The 12,588-nt window shown below is 42.4% G+C and overlaps 2 protein-coding genes across 4 annotated transcripts in view; both read right to left on the minus strand.

Annotated features, from left to right (window-relative positions):
* The window catches only part of TBC1D14 (TBC1 domain family member 14), a 64,879-nt gene extending 64,225 nt beyond the window's left edge, over positions 1 to 654 (minus strand). The window contains exon 1 of the mRNA XM_032108564.1: positions 369 to 654. Within this exon, the coding sequence (XP_031964455.1) occupies positions 369 to 411 (43 nt within the window). The 5' untranslated portion in view covers positions 412 to 654. The remainder of the gene's footprint in view (positions 1 to 368) is intronic.
* Positions 655 to 7,931: 7,277 nt separating this feature from the next.
* Positions 7,932 to 12,588, minus strand: part of KIAA0232 (KIAA0232 ortholog) — a 65,395-nt gene continuing 60,738 nt past the window's right edge. For 2 of the 3 annotated variants that reach the window (XM_032110388.1, XM_032110386.1), the window contains one exon: positions 10,523 to 11,642. In XM_032110388.1, the coding sequence (XP_031966279.1) occupies positions 11,245 to 11,642 (398 nt within the window). In that variant the 3' untranslated portion in view covers positions 10,523 to 11,244. Of the gene's footprint in view, positions 11,643 to 12,588 lie in introns of all 3 variants that reach the window. The other variant, XM_032110387.1, reaches the window with a different exon arrangement.

Raw genomic sequence — 12,588 nt, forward strand, 5'->3', positions numbered from 1 at the left:
TACAAAACAACCTAAAGAAACTGAAACAAAAAACAAAACAAAACCAGGAAAAAAAAAAAAAAAGCCACGACCAAAGCCTTGAGGAAGCAGCGCTCACTCTTTTCCACGGTCTTTAACCCACTCGGTGAACACTCCGACGGCTCAGCCCACCTGCTCCTCTTAACTTTTAAGGTGGCCATAGCCGGGCAAGTCAGCAGCCGCAGCCAGCGCGGCCCCGGCGAGCCCCTCGGCGCTGAGGCTGCTCCCGCCGGCCCGGCACCCCCCGGGCTCTGCCCCTCACACCAACAGGTACCACCAACACCCCCAGCCCCGGCAGGGCTGCGCCGCCGCCCGGGCGGGAAGAGCCCCGAGGAGCCCAGACACCTCACCGGGGTAGCGCTGCCCTCCGTCGCTCTCGTCACGCTGGGCCATGCCCGACCCGCCCCACAGCCGCTGCTGCGGGACTAGGAAGCGGCCGGCGGCTGCGGCGGGCGGTCCATATCGCCGCTCTCCGGTCCCCGCGGAGCAGCGCCAGGTTCAGCGCGGCTGAGGCGGAGCAGCCACCCCTTGCCGGGCACCCCCTTGACGCGGCGCGGGGCCTCCCATGGCGCCGGCGGCGCACACCTGGCTGCGGGACAGGTGCCGGGCTCCTCCGGCGATGCTCCAGCCCCCGCGGCTCAGGCTCCTCCCGCGTCGCTGGCCCGGCCCGGCGCGGCGGGGGAAGCACCGCCCGCCGGGGAAGGGAACGCCTGCGCGGAGGGGAGCGAGGGGCGGCCGCTGGGCGCCATTTTAAATGGCCTCGGTGCCCACAGAGCGGCGACTGTGGTGCCTGTTCAGCCCCGGAGAGGCGGCGTCCCGGGAGTGGGGCTGTGGCTGAGGGTGCTGGTTCCGAGCAGCCCCTGGACGGGAGGGAAGCGGGGCTGTGGCTGAGGGCGCTCATTCCGAGGAGGAGCCCCGCGCCCGGCGGGAGCCGCTCTTTGGCTGCCGGGCGCTGCAGCCCGTCCCGCGTTACTGCCGGGCCGGCGGGCGGCCCTGTCCGTCCCCGGGGGAAGCAGGTGGGCAGGCGGGCTGTACTCCTGTTGCCGCCTGCGTTTAGGAGGAAAACTAAATTCAGCGGTTTTACAAATGTGGGCTGCGGAAGGGGTGGAGACATCAAGTGCAGGTGTATCCTTAGCTCTGTGGAACTTCGGCATTACGCTCTGTAATGCCGAAAGTGGAGGCTCTGTGGTGGTAATTTTTTGTATGTTTATCTTTCCATTCTCTTCACCCTCCGTCTCAAAGTGCACCCTTTTGCCGTTCACATGGACTGCTTTACACCTGCACTGAAATTCCGAGCAGTCAGCACCTGACAGGAACAGATCTGTCATGTTTCCTTATCGTCTGTGAAACTCGGCACTCCCTTTTTTTTCTGCAAAGGTCATATGTTTCGCACCTAGACTCGGTGATCATGTCTCTAGAACGGTGGTGAGATAAAGCTGTCCCCCATCTGAACCGAGGTTGTAAGTACTCTCGTCACCTCACATCTCTCATGTCTACACTGAAGCTGGAAGTGTGAGGGTAGCAAACGCAGAAATATCTGAACTTGTGTTGGTGTAACTAGTTCGATATCAAGCAGTGCAAACCCAGGATTATTCAAGCTTTGATATGGGCAGGTTACCCATGAATGAATTGTGAGAGGCTAAGGTAAACCTGTACAGAAGTACTTGCCACCATGACCCTGTTGACACCAATTCCCTACTGTAAAGGTAAGAATTAGGTAATTATGAAACTGCTCTGAAAATCTACCATCAGTCAAAAATTATACCTCTGCAGATAGTTTGTTTCTGTGACTGGATCAGTCCTTAGTCTGCTGTATTTCTAAGATGGGTATCATAGATTTAAGATTTGCACTAATTTCTCCATATCATCTTTTGAAAAGCACTACTATATCTGTAAGATAGCTTCCATATTAAATGTAAATAAATAAAAGCAAACCAATTTTGAGGCACTATAAACTTGTTCATAGGCAAAAAGATTTTTGGAGCATATACTGTCACTAATTCCTTTTTCAGTATTGATATTTTTCCTTCTGTTTTTGAGAGTGGGAATCAATTCTTTTGTTGGAGCAATCAGAAGAGAATACTGTTATCATGGTATGTCATTGTACCTGGGTCAGTTTTTTGGTTCCCAGGGTAAATAACAGAATGGAAACACACAGTCAGGAATTCTCTTAAGTAAGCAAGTGCCTGCACAGGAAATAATGATACTCCCAGCTTCGTAACATAATTTAGGCTGAAGAAACGATTAGAAAAAGCTGCTACAGAAAATCTTTCAGCAGTATCTCAGCATACAGAAAGTCACAGAAAATTACAGCCTAGTCAATATAAAAAAACCCCTCTATTGCACGTGAATGGCTGTATAACTCAATAGGAAAGGGGAAGAAGCATTTCTGGTTGTCATGAGCTATTACCAAACAGTGTTTTGCATTAGCAGTCAGTATCAGTTCCGTTCATACCCCCTCCATCCCAGAGAAGGTAGTTTCTGTCTGCAAATGTTGTGTATTATTACTCCTCTGCATGGGGAAAAGCTGAAGGGCTCACATTGCGACTACATAGTGTCACACCACTAGCTCTAATGAAGTGTGGCATGTGCTAATTCCTAAAAGGAAACAGAACAGGTACTGCCAGGTACAGGAAGTATAAAAGCATAACTCAGTGCAAAGGGGACCTTTAGCACCTTTTTGCAGCAGCTGTGCAAAATTTAAAGTTCACACAGGAGGGCACACAGAAATCAAGTCTTCCTGTTTAAACACATGGGTTGTAAATAAATCCTCAGGAGCATGATAAGAAGTTAGTTATCAGTCTTCTGCCACTGATTCAGGGTCAAGTAAACCTGTAGAACACTTAATTTTATAAAAATTCTTGGGATAAAAATCTTGTTTTGTTTAAGTGTCTTGCCTGCAGCTGTTGCATAGAAATGAAACACTGCATAGAGCAGCCTCAAACTGGCAACTGATGTTCACCTAGTGGGCAAGAAGCTTCTACATGTCTAGTAATAGACTGGTGCTAGAGAATTTATAGTTCAAAAGTGCTGTCATACAGACACATGCCAGCAGAGTTCGATATGCCAGTTTTATGGTTATTCTGCAAGAAAGCATGAAGAGTTTGTGCTCTGTTCTGTCTCAGTGATTTCTCCAAAAAATACTATATATGATAAAAGTACACCAAATACCAGTCCTTCCTCTGTTTCATTAGAGCCAAAAAACAAAAATGCAAGTTTCTGTCATACTTCTTATGCCTGTAGATGTGAGAAAATATTCTCTGCTTAGGCTTTCAGTTCTGTTTTGAAGCTTCAGCAATTTTGTAATTGATACAGCTTCAAATTTATTTAAGAGCTAGATGAGAACATCTAGATTGAATTTTCATCACAAGCCAACTGTGATGCAAGCAGCTTTCAGAGCCAGCCAAACCGAGCTTCATTTGAATCTGCTGTGCAGCTCTTGGAAGTCAGTAATCCTCTGTCATAAGCCAGAGGACATTTTAATATATTTTTTTCTCTAGTTAACCAAAGATTTGCATATTGTGAAAGTACAACAGTTGTGCATCAATGAATGTGAGCTGACCAACAGCTCCTGCCTCCACTTGCCATCACTGTGATTTAAGGCAGTTTTAGCTCACCTAAGCCAGAGTGCAAGGGTACCAAGTGTGGCAGTGCTGGATACTCTGAGTTATCATCCATCATGCCACAAGTCAGAGAAGTTCTCTCTTGAAAGCAGATGTTAGCACAGAGATGAGATGAGATGAGATATTGCTCCTTTTCCTCCTTGCTTTACAGAATTACCTGCAGGCACAGGGAAGTAACTCGTGCATGTTATATGGCACAAGAAAAGGGAACAATGAATAAATTCAGGTTTCTACTTACTCATAGCAATGAAAAGGGTAATAATTCTGTGAAGAATGTCAATACCTTGGAAGCAAATGGTGATGCTTTTGAGAAATGAGTATTATGCTCTTCCACTTCAGATTCATCAGAAATTAATTTTGTTCACACAAAACTATTTCTGCTTGTCTGTATTGATAGCAGTCCATTTCCAGCATGGCCACCATTCACATGGGTGTTCCTACTAGCAGTGGAGTATCTGTACACCAGGCCATTTTAATAGGTTTGGGATGAATCAGGAACAGCTGGAGAATGTGCCATTTGATCATCCCAAAAGGCTGCCTCTTCCTATAGGAACTTAGACCTGATAAAGGATGAGGAAGCTTAGTCTATAGCTTTTAACCCTTTTGTTACCACTGGGTAAGAATAGACTGAGATGGTTACCCTCCACAAGATAGCAAGAAAATGAAGAGCAGGAAAGGCAGGGGAAGAGTGTGTGAGATTTTCCAGCATGTTTGAACAGATATTACTGAAACAGGATGCATGACAGGATTGTTCCTATCGCTGTCTACAAGCTGTTTAGGAAAGACAAAATGAGTAATAAGGTGTAAGGAGTAAAACTATATTAACTAAAAGTACTGCTCCTTGTATAATATCTCAGAAATGCAGAATCCTAAGTGCCCATAAATAACTGTTAGCAAAGTATCCATGGTACCTCTGTTACAGATCTTCACTCATCACTAAATTATGCCAGAGAAGGAAACACGGTTGTTATTATGCACAGCTGCATAATGAAAAGTTGGAGTTCTATAACAGATTTATTCTCTTACGCAAGTACAATTTAAATTAAATTTCCAAAAGCAAACAGATCTATTCTGTAGCAGTTGCCAACATGGCAACTTCCTAGTGGAACTCACTACAAAGAAAAAAAGTACTGGACTAAAAATCAATTGTTGTCTATACCTAGGAAGGATGAATTAAACTAAGTAACATTCAGTTTGGGCAGGGAACAGATCCCATTATTATGTCTCCATGAATCTGCAGTGCTGCAAAGAATTTAGTATTTTTTTATTGAATATAATTACAGGAAAAATGGTGGAAAAATATTTAAAACCCATGAATAACAACTTAGACTTCCTGAAGACTTTGTTGTCAAATAGATGAGGGTTCCAGAGTCAAATAATTGAGGGCTAGAGCTCCATTGCAAAGTGAGGACATTAAGAAGCCAAATATCAATGCAAAAATTAGAAGTTATTAAATGTAAGAAAAAAAGGAAAAAGGCAAAATCCTACTTAAAGGGTATTGGAAACATATTGAATGAGGGCTTCGGTGGATCGATGCCGTGTTTGTCCCTGCTGGGTCCCTCGTGGCCCTCTTAGGCGGCGCTCTGCCAGCACCCACGCGTGCACACAGTCTCACCTTGGCAGTGGTTGTGAACAGCCGCTCACACACACAGGCTGTGCACAGACCGGAGACAGAGAGGCGAGAGGGGTTCTCTGTGTGCAGTTCTGAGGTGTTTAATGGCAATACCCCGAAGAGAGGCAAGAAAGAACAACCAAACCGAAAGCCCACGCCCGTTTTATCCCAAAAACTCCCAAAGGCGGGCAGAGCATTTAAAACCAATGGTCTGAGGGCTAGGGGGCAGAGGCAAGGTTGAGTGACATAACAGGGGCCAATGGGAAAAGGGATGGGAGGGGGGAGAGGGCCAGTGACCATCAGAATCTAGACAAAGGGAGAACTTTCCAGCACAGTGTTGTAGGGAGAGATCACTTTTAGGTAACTTGGGGGGGGGAAAGTGGACTTAGCCACCGCAACAGAAACATAAAGGCTGTTCTTAATATTCATTATTGCACAAATAAAGTAACTGCAAAAATGAAAAATTCAACACCAAGTTCTGTCCCGTATCTGTAAGGGATCAGGCTGGCCCATCATAGCAGGTAGAAGTTAATGAGGCAAATCGCTCCTCAGACAATGGGCCTAAACAACACACAAGTTGTACTTTTTTTCAAGTAAGGTGGGGGTCAGTAAAGGACAAAACTACACAAGTTTGTGTGGGTCATGACATCATTTCTGACACATTTGTCTAATATGTTCCTAAAAAACTCCAGTGGTGGAAATGGCACCCTTTTTTTAGGTGCTGCTTATGTATTTGCTTTCAGTACTGCTATTGTACTGTACTGCTCTTTGCTTGAGCATTTCCATGGCTACAAACAGAAAAGCAGAGATTAATCTGGAAGTGTACTCATCTATACTTTTTAACAGTATTTCTAACAGGCATGATTGCTTAGAGTGGTTTGAGAAGAAATTCAAGAATTTGGAGACAAGGAGAGTTGCTGCTTCTCCTGTGTCTCTGCTTGTAGTAAGTAAAATAAGGCCTGTGCAGAAATGATGGGTAGTGAACCATTAACAATTCCTGAAATCTTTATATGACAAGCAGCTGTAGCACTATTAAATGGCTGTTACTGCTGTTAATAGAAGGGACCCTGCATTTTTACCGAGGGACACAGAGACTTAGGGCTTTTGTAGCCTTCCAGAATCATTTGCCCTACAGGAAGGCTGTCAGGCAGAAGGCAGTGTCCATGGCAGCCTCTCAGCTCAGCCTCCGTCCTCACTGTTTATAGGGGAAGTTGTTACACACAGATGAAGTAGGGCAGTGTTTTGTCACTCAGTGGCTTTTTCTCAGCAGCATGCTGGCCCACTGCCAGCTCTGTCAGCTGCTTTTTCCTGTTCATCCCATTATCACTCCATTGGAGCACAGAGGTAGATCATAAAATTTATAAGCACCTGTATGTAATACTACATTTTCAGAGGAACTTGAACAATGGAACAGAAGTCTTACAGTAGGAAGCTAAAATGTTATCAGTAAAGTCTCCTTTGTCCCAAACCTCTGGAGTCCTGTTGCTAATAGTTTCACAGGTAATAAAGGAAAATTATGTGAGATGCTGTATGTGAAAGGTAATGACTAATTAATTTGGGATAATACTTAACTATGCTGGTCCTGGCAGAGAAAGAATTGAGTTACTGTGAAGGAATCCTGGCTTTCCAGAAGGTTCACTACCTTTCCATGTATTTTCACATCAGACACTCCCATGAAGTCACAATGTGACATGCATTTACAGCCTGTCCTCCCATTGACAGATGAATTTGCTGCCTAGAACTATACAGTCATTTTTGCATGACAGAAGCATTTTTTACACTGGAAACAAATTCTTTATGATACATGTATTTAGTATTAATTCAGATACAGGAATTGAAAAGCCTGGCTGATGCAATGTAGTTCTTTAATCAAGCATCTTCTACAAACGCTATGAAAATATACTCCTTCTGCTGTATTTAAGAAATAATTGAGAATAATGTAGGCCTTTAAAAGTTTCAACAATGAAGTTTGAACAAAAGTACTCACCAAAGGACCTTACAGAGTGACTCTTCCATTATTTCCAAGCGTGAGTTTCTGTGTTGTTTTCACTGGACTTCTAATTCAGCAGAGTCAGAATCATTCTGCCCAGGATCCCAGGTCACTTTGGCTGCAGACTTACAACACCAAAGAGCACAAGGCTCCACCAAGTGGAATGTGAGCTGTTGGGACTTTTTTTCTTTTCTATGAAAGGAGGTGCAGCCATAGACTTAGGAAAGTGCACTTTGTTGCCACAGATGCAGTTTTTCACTTATATCACATAGAAGTGAGATACTGATTATTTGATGGCTGAACACAAGTTGAAAGCAGAAATAGAAGTCTGCTGGGTTAGATCCCGTATTACATACAAGTTCTGTAACTGTTATGTGAGAGAGGGTCTGCTTGGGTTCAGGTTTTTTTTTGAAAAGGTCTCATGTTTTCTAAACATGAATTTATCATTATAAATTAACAATTAACTTCTACAGAAATAAAGTGGGGACAAAGCTAATTTTGTCTTTTTTTTTTTCTTTTAAGAACATATGCAATGTATTTAATTTTCCTACATCCTAAAAATAGTTTAAAAAATTACAGCAATGAAAAGGACTCCCAAGCTACTTCTCCAGAATGTTTAATGCTTAACTGCATGTTGTATCTAACTTGTACACATTACAAAAGAAAATGAAGACACACACACACCATCCAATTGTCCTTTTATATTTTTATTCGGTGTTAAGTAACTCCACAAGAAAACAAAATCAGTTACTCTGGTGTACGTGAAATCAGAACAATACAACCACTTGAAGCAAAAAGTAGAAACAAATTTCAGCCCAGGAATGGAAAACTGATACTTCAGTGCTATGGATATGCAATGCGCTTCATCCCACAGAGCGGTTCAGCGTATGCCAACCTTTAATGCTCTTGTTGTTATTGTTGTTGGTGTGTGTTTCTATCCATATAGAAAAACTAAAAACCACACTTCAACTCTCACTGAAAGCCTTAGAGCTTTAGCTGTTAAACTATGAAAACAAGTAAAGACAATTTGTTATTGCCCAAACTCAATCTAGGATTTTATTCTCCCCAAAGGTGCTGGAATCATTACATGCCACAATGTAACTACGAGCAACACCTTTGTTACTTTTGAGCCCTTTCTTACCAACAAAGCAGCTCTAGCCAGAATAACTGAGCTGAAGTTTGTGTTTGAAATATGTCCATTTGGTCATTTCCTGTTCTCAAATGAAGTTCTATTCCATTCTTCACTGTAGTGATTTGAAGAATTTGTGTGTAAAGTTCTTTTTTACTTTCATGTTATAGTTAACTAGTTTCAGTGCAGGTGCTAAACAACCTCTCAAGGAAGCTCCAGAAGAAAGTAAAATATATAAAAATCTATTCAAAGTCTGCAAATAAATTAAGAAAAGAAACTGTAAAGTGTCAAAAGATTTGTTGTATGAATACAAACCCTAAAACATAGTCTAAGAGGAGGACCAAAAGAAAGTCCTTGGGTAAGGGCAACCAAGCCAGTTTTAGCAAGTATCTCACAAAAAGCATCGCACAAAGACTGGCATGGTTTCCCAACCACGTATTTAAATTCTTACACTGTCAATTGAATAAAGGCAACAAAACCCAGTTACTCAGAAAGCATTTCTAGCGCAGAACATATTTCAAAGGCAGTTCAGCTCACATTTCGAACAGCGACATTTCTTGTGAGGTTTATTGCCTGTCAAAAATAATGGTGAAGCTTTTCAAGTCAGTATTGGACTTTCTGCACTTCCTGGTGTTATAGACATGCTGCAATCGTGTAGACTAGTTAGTTGTTGTCATTTTTTAAACTAGGAGTTGGTAAAAACTTAGGATGTTTAGTTTTGCAGATATTGCTCCTCCTGGCTTATACATTTTGCATAATGTGTTAAAAGCACAAGGAGTTGATAGTCTTGTACAGATGCAACTTGACAACGTATTGACTTTCTAAGTTAACGAAATAAAATTTAAAAGCAAGTCACATAAAGCAACAATCACTACTGCAATCACACATGTAAGTTGTAATCATCACCTTCCCTACCCCCACCCACCACACACATAACTTGCCCCACACATTCTCTCAGAAACACAAAATGAACTACAAGATTTACTAAATTACAGCCACAACAGCAGCTAACTGCAGCAGCCACAGGATTTCTTTCAAGTGAAGCACTGACTCTTTGCATTTAAAACATTGAACACTCTGAGCATTTTAGAGTTTCAGTCATTCAGGCTCAATTTCAGTTACAGGATGCTTTTGCAGGTTACATGAATGCCTTCATCTGCAACAAGACAACATTCTCATTACTCATTAACAAAATTCACAACAATCCACACATCACCCCAGTGGTTTATTATTTTTGGTGTTACTTTTTGAACTTCTGCCCCACATCGGCAAGTTGCTAAAAAGGACAAAAAAAGAAAAAAAGGAAAAAAAACCCCACATTGCCTCCATACCTACAAAAAATCCTTGGCTTCTCCAGTTAGCAAAAATACAAACCATGGTATCCTCAGTGTTGGTTTGCGGGAGGGGGGAGTCAGAGGATAGAAAACACAGTTTCTGTAAGTCTCTAAAGCACAACCCTGTTGTTCCTACTTCAAAGTTATGAGATTTACTGAATGAAGACTGGACAAGTCATTCATGCTTTTCTCCTGCATTCAGAAAGGCACTGATAGATTACAGTGTTAAGTATTTATCTCCCAGTTCTTAAAGAACAAAGCCTAATGTGCAGAAAGCTGAAGTCTCTGAATAGCAGAAGTAGTTGTAGACACTGCAATGCTAAGAAGATCGTAATAGTGGTAGGGCTACAGTTACGAATGAAAATAACTGCAATTAAGATGCAAAAAAGCAGTGGTACTCCTAAGACAAGCACATGCACATCCATTCTTGATTTGACAACACAATCTAGTCTAGTTCAAATAGCCAAGAATTTAACAGTATTTTTGGGGAAAAAAAAATCTTCAACAGGACAGCTGTGTCCTCATCTATAAAATAAGCAAGAAGAGAAAGATAAATACACATCTGAATCCATTAACTGAAGAGGAAACTCAAGTTGTTGTTTTAGAGCTACAGACCCTCAAGAAGGATAGTTTTCCATCTCATGTTACTTTTCAATCATCTGTTCTACTCTGCAGTTTTTACAGTTGAGTTCGAGAAAAAAGCTCCTCCTCACACGGATCAGCCCATTCGCTTCCACCTTCTGAAGCTGTGTCTTCAGAGCTGGAGCTTTCACTGGAGTAGATCTTCTTCCTGAAGCCATTTGGTTTTGCCTCAGCATTTATATCATCTGCACATCTTGCTTCATAAACAGAAGAAACCTAAGGATTTAAACTGACAGTGTTGATGGGGAACAATAAAGAACACGCTTGCTTTTCTCTGGGCTAGGAGGTTATATGGTTTTGTAGTTGTCCAAGAGAGATGCCATGATTACAGGGCAAGTCCTCCTCTTTCCTGACTTAGTCCACTAAGTAGAAAGGACTGCAGAACAGCAGGAAAAAATGTGGGGCTTTTATTATTTTTTCCTATTCCTTAATTTTAGGATTTGCACAAAACAGCAAGAGAATCAAAAGTGAACTCAGGATGTACCTTTATCACAGTTCATGTTAGAAAAATTACTGTGAAGGTTATCTCCAAAACTTGGTAGTAAGTATTAAATAGTAAGAAAACACAGCACATATCTGACTAAACTTCAAGGAAATGTATTTTAAATATATTTTCATCTGGATGAGTAAAGCTATAGCAAGCATGCCACAATGTTAAACTAAGTGCTATCATCACTATGAAGTTTAAAGGTATATCAGTAAATACATGTGTACATGAAATTTTTTCCCTAGCGAAAAAAAATCAGGGTTTTTTTTGCTTGTAATAAGGACAGTATTCAGCATATATTATCTTTATGCCTTTAATTACTGGTCCTTTCTGCCTCATAATGCACTTCAGCTCACTCTACGCTTACTGAAATTAGAAGTTGAAGGAAAAGAAGACTCATGTTTAACACTCATGACAAGCAAATGCCAAGCATTCCCAAAGAAAACTGGCTTTGCTTATCTACTAGAAGTACAGCTGTTTGTACAAAGGGTTGTACTCCCCACAGTACAACACCTTGAGGAACTTTCAGAACGATGCTCAAGATGCAGAGGAAGTTAAAAAACAAAGTAAGAGAAGAGAAGCTTTTGAAAGTTTTTGCAGGAATTTGATTTGAGGGTAGACTGAGAACTGTGATGAAAGGAAAGATGCAGTAGCCCACCCCTATGAAGTAAGTAAAAAACTTCCTCCCCAAAACCATTGACAAACTTACCATATTAAAATCTAAAAGATGTTCATCATCATTGGATACTTCCTTTACATCTGCAAGTTCTCCTACACCATTCTCTCCCTTGGCATTTGTATAGCACTCTTACATTGTGTTTGTGGGGGTGTTTCAGAGGCAAAGGAAGAAAAAACAGAATTGAGGAACACTGTTATTTACATTTACCATAAATTAAAGCATCCAGAGAAGTATTCTTGGAATTCACACTCTATGCCATGTAAACTCTGTGCTTGTGGGGGATTTTATGGTCTGACACCCTTAAAAAAATAAGCATAATACCTCACAGAAGCTTAATCAAATCCTACCTGGATAACCAAATAGTAAAAGAAAAAACTACTTAGATAATGAAAACACCTAAAATACTAACGTGCAAAGAGCAAGAATTACTTTTTTATGATAAATGGTTCAGCACATTTTTAAATTCTGATACTGCACTGTGTTCCACATCACTCCTATTTCTGTACCCATACAGTATAGACTGAAACAGCAGCCTGATCCTCACTGAAACTCAAAAACCTCAGTTGATGTGAACGGCTGTGATTTCTACTTACCAGAGTAAACTTATATATATAATGCCAACATCTATCATGTAGATAGATACATATGGATCACATGCACTAACACCCATATATAAAAAGCACCCATACTGAAAACGGGATACAGAAAAAGCTTTGTGGAAGATTAACACCACCTCTGAGGAGAAAGTCCCGGTCTTGTTTAAAAACTGAGTCCCAAAGAGCAAAGCCTGGCTCTGTTGTCCCTGACAGACACCCTGGCTCTGCGTCAGCAGCTCCGGAGCTGGGCCGCGTTTCCCCCGCGCGCCGGGGAAGCGCTGCCGCAGTGACGCGCGCTCGCCGCCAGGGGACAGCACCGGCCACCGCCACCGGCCACCGCCACCGGCCACCGCCACCGGCCACCGCCACCGGCCACCGCCACCGGCCACCGCCACCGGCCACCGCCACCGGCCACCGCCAACCGGGCTCCGCGGCCGTGCCGAGGGACACCGAGTACCCCCGCCTCGGGAAGGAAGAC

This window comes from Corvus moneduloides, chromosome 5, assembly GCF_009650955.1.
Source record: "Corvus moneduloides isolate bCorMon1 chromosome 5, bCorMon1.pri, whole genome shotgun sequence".
Classification (NCBI taxonomy): domain Eukaryota; kingdom Metazoa; phylum Chordata; class Aves; order Passeriformes; family Corvidae; genus Corvus; species Corvus moneduloides.